At 48.5% G+C, this 6,863-nt stretch overlaps 1 protein-coding gene across 1 annotated transcript in view; it reads right to left on the bottom strand.

Moving 5' to 3' along the window:
- Positions 1–5,647, bottom strand: part of LOC103667594 (filaggrin) — a 13,460-nt gene extending 7,813 nt beyond the window's left edge. Inside the window, exons 1-2 of the mRNA XM_040626711.1 lie at positions 5,490–5,647; positions 182–4,874 (exon numbers count right to left, since the gene is read on the bottom strand). Of these exons, the coding sequence (XP_040482645.1) occupies positions 182–4,874; positions 5,490–5,627 (4,831 nt within the window). The 5' untranslated portion in view covers positions 5,628–5,647. The remainder of the gene's footprint in view (positions 1–181; positions 4,875–5,489) is intronic.
- Positions 5,648–6,863: the final 1,216 nt, after the last annotated feature.

Below are 6,863 nucleotides of genomic sequence, written 5' to 3'. Positions count from 1 at the left end.
GCTGTCTGCCCTTGATGGTTCCCTGAATGTCTGGATGTGTCTCTTGCCTGCTCATTGTGGTGCCCATGCCTCTCCCTGGTGCTGGATCCTGAGCCTCGGTGGGCAGTGTCAGAGTGCCCGTGGGTGGCTGTCTGCTCCTGATGGGTCCCTAAATGTCTGGATATGTCTCCTGACTGCTCACGGTGGCGCCCTTGCCTCTCCCTGGTGCTGGATCCTGAGCCTCGGTGGGCAGTGTCAGAGTGCCCGTGGGTGCCTGTCTGCCCCTGATGGGTCCCTAAATGTCTGGATATGTCTCCTGACTGCTCACGGTGGCGCCCTTGCCTCTCCCTGGTGCTGGATCCTGAGCCTCGGTGGGCAGTGTCAGAGTGCCCGTGGGTGGCTGTCTGCTCCTGATGGGTCCCTAAATGTCTGGATATGTCTCCTGACTGCTCACGGTGGCGCCCTTGCCTCTCCCTGGTGCTGGATCCTGAGCCTCGGTGGGCAGTGTCAGAGTGCCCGTGGGTGGCTGTCTGCTCCTGATGGGTCCCTAAATGTCTGGATATGTCTCCTGACTGCTCACGGTGGCGCCCTTGCCTCTCCCTGGTGCTGGATCCTGAGCCTCGGTGGGCAGTGTCAGAGTGCCCGTGGGTGGCTGTCTGCTCCTGATGGGTCCCTAAATGTCTGGATATGTCTCCTGACTGCTCACGGTGGCGCCCTTGCCTCTCCCTGGTGCTGGATCCTGAGCCTCGGTGGGCAGTGTCAGAGTGCCCGTGGGTGGCTGTCTGCTCCTGATGGGTCCCTAAATGTCTGGATATGTCTCCTGACTGCTCACGGTGGCGCCCTTGCCTCTCCCTGGTGCTGGATCCTGAGCCTCGGTGGGCAGTGTCAGAGTGCCCGTGGGTGCCTGTCTGCCCCTGATGGGTCCCTAAATGTCTGGATATGTCTCCTGACTGCTCACGGTGGCGCCCTTGCCTCTCCCTGGTGCTGGATCCTGAGTCTCGGTGGGTTGAGTCAGACTGCCTATGGGTGCCTGTCTGCCCTTGATGGGACCCTGAGTGTCTGGATCTGTCAGCTGACTGCCCAAGGGTAGACCCATGTTGGTTTCTTGAGCTGGACCCAGAATTCCCATGGGTCTTTAAGAGTTCTCTACCTGAATCTTCTGAATGTCCTTCGCTGCTGCCGGCCAGACTCCCGCTGGATCCCTGATGTCTGCTTGCCCTGGATCCAGAGGACAGTTGTCCGTGTTCAGTGCTTGAGCGTCTGGATTCGTCAGCTGACTGCTCACGCTGGGATTCTCGTCTTCCTCTTGTGCTTGATGTTGACTGTCCATGGTAGGAGTCCGTGTGTCCCCGAGAGGATGACTCTCCACCAGGAGACCCTGATTGTCTAGAGGTATCTGTAGAGTGTCCATGACTAGATCCTTGTCTCCTTCCGGTACCAGTGTCTGAGTGTCCATGACCAGACTCAGACTGTCTATGATTGTTTCTCTGCCCTTGATGAGACTCAGAGCGTGTAGAGCTGTCTCCTACATGGCCACGGGCAGATCCACGTTGGTTTCCTGAGCCAGATCCAAGTAGGCTCTCCGAATCTTCGGTGTGTCCTTCACTATCACTGTCCTGACTAATACTGGACCCCTGGTTTCTCACTGGCCTGATGTCAGAAGACGATTGTCCATGCCCAGACTGCAGTTGCCTAGAACCATGTGCCCGAGTGGATGATTGTCGGTGGTGAGATCCTGACTCAGAGTGCCCAGCATCGGCTGCCTGACCCTCATGGGATCCTGCATGTGTAGAGCTGTTATGTACCTGCTCATGGCGGGATCCTTGTCTCCCCCTGGTACTGGAGTGAGACTGTCCGTGGGCAGAATCAAACTGTCCCTGGGAGGATACCTGGTAGAAGTAAGACCCTGAGGGCTCAGAACTGCCAGGTGCACTGCCACGTTGTGTCCTTTGACTGGACCTGGACCGTTCCTGGACTGACCCAGACTGAGTATCTAAGTCTTCTGATTGTCCTTCACTGTCACTGGCCTGACTGATACTGGATCCCTGGTGTCTGCTGTTACCAGATCCAGAAGAGGTTTGTCCATGTCCAGTTTCCCAGTGTCTGAGGCTATCCTGTGACTGCTCACGGTGGCGCCCTTGTCGTTCCCTGGTGTTTGATCCCGAGTCTCGGTAGGCAGAGTCAGACTGTCCACGGGTGGCTGTCTGCCCTTGATGGTTCCCTGAATGTCTGGATGTGTCTCTTGCCTGCTCATTGTGGTGCCCGTGCCTCTCCCTGGTGCTGGATCCTGAGCCTCGGTGGGCAGTGTCAGAGTGCCCGTGGGTGGCTGTCTGCCCCTGATGGGTCCCTAAATGTCTGGATGTGTCTCCTGACTGCTCACGGTGGTGCCCTTGCCTCTCCCTGGTGCTAGATGCCGAGTCTCGGTGGGTAGAGTCAGGCTGCCCATGGGTGGCTGTCTGCCCCTGATGGGTCCCTGAGTGTCTGGATACATCTTGTGACTGTTCCCGGTGGCGCCCTTGTCTTTCCCTGGTGCTGGATCCTGAGGCTCGATGGGCTGAGTCAGGCTCCCCATGGATTGCTGTCTGCCCGTGATGGTTCCCTGAATGTCTGGATGTGTCTCTTGCCTGCTCATTGTGGTGCCCGTGCCTCTCCCTGGTGCTGGTTCCTGAGCCTCGGTGGGCAGTGTCAGAGTGCCCGTGGGTGGCTGTCTGCCCCTGATGGGTCCCTAAATGTCTGGATGTGTCTCCTGACTGTTCCCGGTGGCGCCCTAGCCTCTCCCTGGTGCTGGATGCCAAGTCTTGTTGGGTAGAGTCAGGCTGCCCATGGGTGGCTGTCTGGCCTTGATGGGTCCCTGAGTGTCTGGATACATCTTGTGACTGTTCCCGGTGGCGCCCTTGCCTCTCCCTGGTGCTGGATCCTGAGTCTCGGTGGGTTGAGTCAGACTGCCTATGGGTGCCTGTCTGCCCTTGATGGGACCCTGAGTGTCTGGATCTGTCAGCTGACTGCCCAAGGGTAGACCCATGTTGGTTTCTTGAGCTGGACCCAGAATTCCCATGGGTCTTTAAGAGTTCTCTACCTGAATCTTCTGAATGTCCTTCGCTGCTGCCGGCCAGACTCCCGCTGGATCCCTGATGTCTGCTTGCCCTGGATCCAGAGGACAGTTGTCCGTGTTCAGTGCTTGAGCGTCTGGATTCGTCAGCTGACTGCTCACGCTGGGATTCTCGTCTTCCTCTTGTGCTTGATGTTGACTGTCCATGGTAGGAGTCCGTGTGTCCCCGAGAGGATGACTCTCCACCAGGAGACCCTGATTGTCTAGAGGTATCTGTAGAGTGTCCATGACTAGATCCTTGTCTCCTTCCGGTACCAGTGTCTGAGTGTCCATGACCAGACTCAGACTGTCTATGATTGTTTCTCTGCCCTTGATGAGACTCAGAGCGTGTAGAGCTGTCTCCTACATGGCCACGGGCAGATCCACGTTGGTTTCCTGAGCCAGATCCAAGTAGGCTCTCCGAATCTTCGGTGTGTCCTTCACTATCACTGTCCTGACTAATACTGGACCCCTGGTTTCTCACTGGCCTGATGTCAGAAGACGATTGTCCATGCCCAGACTGCAGTTGTCTAGAACCATGTGCCCATGTGGATGATTGTCGGTGGTGAGATCCTGACTCAGAGTGCCCAGCATCGGCTGCCTGACCCTCATGGGATCCTGCATGTGTAGAGCTGTTATGTACCTGCTCATGGCGGGATCCTTGTCTCCCCCTGGTACTGGAGTGAGACTGTCCGTGGGCAGAATCAAACTGTCCCTGGGAGGATACCTGGTAGAAGTAAGACCCTGAGGGCTCAGGACTGCCAGGTGCACTGCCATGTTGTGTCCTTTGACTGGACCTTGACCATTCCTGGACTGATGTAGACTGAGTATCTAAGTCTTCTGATTGTCCTTCACTGTCACTGTCCCGACTCACACTGGATTCCCTGGACCTGGAGGAATGTTGTCCATATTCAGTGCCTGTGTGTTTGTAACTGTCTGCCCACTCTTCACTCTGGGATTCTTGTCTTTCTCTTGTGCTTGGTTTTGACTGCCTATGGAAGGATTCAGTGTGTTCCTTGGAGTATGTGTCTCCATAAGGATACCTTAATTGTCTAGAGGTGTGTGTAGAGTGCCCATGACTAGATCCTCGTCTTCTTCTGGTACCAGAGCCCGACCGTCTATGGGTAGTCTTAGACTCTCCGTGTTTTTGTCTGTGCCCTTGATGGGACTCAGAGGGTGTAGAGCTGTCTCCTGCATGGCCATGGTTAGATCCATGTTGGTTTCCTGAGCCAGATTCAAACCTTCTTTCCAAATATTTTGAGTGTCCTTCATTATCACTGTCCTGACTAATCTTGGGTCCTGTGTTTTTTGCTGGCCTGGTTTCAGATGATGATTTCCCATGTCCCAACTGTGATTGTCTAGACCTGTGTGCCCGAGTGGATGATTGGTGATGGGTTGATCCTGACTCTGAGTGTTCACCATCAGTTACCTGACCTTCATGGGATCGTGCATGTCTAGAGCTGTCTGATGTCTGTTCATATCCCTTTCCTCCTCTTCCTTTTGGGCTCTTGGATATTGTTTTCTTCCCCTTTCTATGATTTTTTCGTGATTGACTGGATTTTCTAATTCTTTCTTCTTTCTCTTGTACTCTGTCTTCCCCTATGTCATCGTCTTCATCTTGTGTGTGGTATGCATCCTTTTTTTGGTTTTGCTCTGATGCTTGGAAGTTCTGTCTTCTGGTCATATCATAGTATGCTTGAGCCAATTTGAATACCATCAGAAAAAACTCTGAGAAGTCTATTTTCTTGTCATGGTCCAAATCAAGAATATGCATGAAGACGTCAGCAGTGTCTGGGTCATCTGGATTCTGTACATACGGAACACAGAGGGAGGTTACATGAGAATTATTCACATGGTCAGTTGAATAATTCAAAAACAATTTGGTGAATGTGATTTTTGGTAAGTAAATGTGGGACACTATGGGGTTTTTTTATTTAATAGTGTTCAGCTTATGATGAGTTAAGAGGAAACTCTAGCTATTGTACTAAAAGAACATATCTTTAGTGCTTGTTTGTGGACACTAAAAAGTTTGATGGATCATGTGCCTCTTTTTTTTCTTTAAATGTCAATATGTTATGAAATCTATCAGTGAGTTGTATCTTAGATATGTCTTCTTAACATTCTTGAGGTTAGGAAACATAATACGAAGAATTAATTATTTTGTGTTCATTTTTTGTCATTAAATATTTATATTTTTTTCACAGAAGATGTATGTGGGTTTGTGTGTTGTACACATTCATGTGTGTGCATAGTGTATTAAAAGTGTAAAGAGAGGAAAACAAGTTATATTTGTTTTGAAATAAGATTAAGTCCGTTTCTGTTCCAAAAGCAATAATTCACAAAAGTTCATGGTTATTATTTGTCATATTGCTGCTGCAGAACAAGCATGATGCACCCTTAGGTTCTAGCAGATATCCCTTACCTTCAGGATTGGCCGAAACTCCATTTCCAGGAGCTCCTTCAGTTCTTCTCTGCTCAGTGTGTCAGTTTCCTTGTCTGTTGTTGAATAGTCGTGGAATAGGTTGATAATGGCAATGATATTTTCCAGTAGAGTAGACATGTTTTGGAAGTAAAAGTGAACCTGGAAAGAAGAAATAAAAATCTACTTCTTGTACATCTTTTCTTTTTCTAGGTCTTATCAATTATTATAATGAATTTCCACATTAAAAAAAGATTTATTTATTTGAGAGAGAGAAAGAGAGCCCTTGACTACGGTGGGGAGGGGCAGAGGGAGAGGGAGAGTCTTACACAGACTCCACACTGAGCATGGAGCCAGATCCTGGGCTCAATCTCATGACCTTGAGATCACAACCTGAGCTGAAACCAAGAGTGGGATGCTTAACCGACTGTTCCACCCAGGTGCCCAATTTCCACATTTTTAAACCTGTATGTTCCTCTATGTAATCCATCTTTAAAATAGAAGATCACATTAAAAAGCTTCTCTCTACCATCTAAATAGTGAAAATCAACACAGAGTACAGTTGAATTATTAAACTACAATTTCTTGGCCTTACACCCGTTCACAGTAGTATTTAGGTGGTCTCACAGACATCAGTATGCTGTTGGTAAGATCATCACTCTTACTGATCTGACCATTGCCAATGGCAGGATTTTATTTTTTATTTTTATTTAAAAAACAATTTAAATTTGAGTATGGTTAACACACAATATTATATTAGTTTCAGATATAAAACATAGTGACTCAACCTCTCTATATGTTATGCATAGCAGGATTCTGGGAAGGCCCACTGGTTAGAACTGGGAAAATTTATTCATATAAATTTGCTGAAAATGAATTCTCCAGAAGCTAATTTGCAAATGATCAGTGTGTTGAGAGACAATTTTCTGAAAGCTAATTTGCCATATGGCTGAGACAGTGAATGTTCACACAATTTATTTTTTTCAACATTTCATGAAGTATGCCGTATTTTTAATTGGATAGGGTGGCTTTAATAGATTTTCACTATTATAAATAATTTTCTGTTGACTGGCCTTCATTTTTTCTACTTAAGGAATAGCATTTAAGGAATGTTCAATTTATCTAACTGGTGAAAAAAGAAATTACTAAGCATGTTAATAAATCTAAATAAGCATTTATTCTATAAAAGCATTATAATGACTACTTTATGAGTTATAAAACCAGGCAAAAGTAAAATGATTTAGGAAACAATGTGAAAGACATGACTGTCATAGAGCTAGAGCATGTATGGGCCTCGGATTGTTTTATAAGAGGAAATTGGTTTTGATTGATTATTGAGATTGTTAAATCTGTGTTGTGATAAGATTTTGGGGAACC

The sequence above is a fragment of the Ursus maritimus genome, unplaced genomic scaffold (assembly GCF_017311325.1).
Source record: "Ursus maritimus isolate PB19 unplaced genomic scaffold, ASM1731132v1 scaffold_12, whole genome shotgun sequence".
NCBI classification, from domain to species: domain Eukaryota; kingdom Metazoa; phylum Chordata; class Mammalia; order Carnivora; family Ursidae; genus Ursus; species Ursus maritimus.
This window is presented reverse-complemented; position numbering and strand designations above follow the sequence as displayed.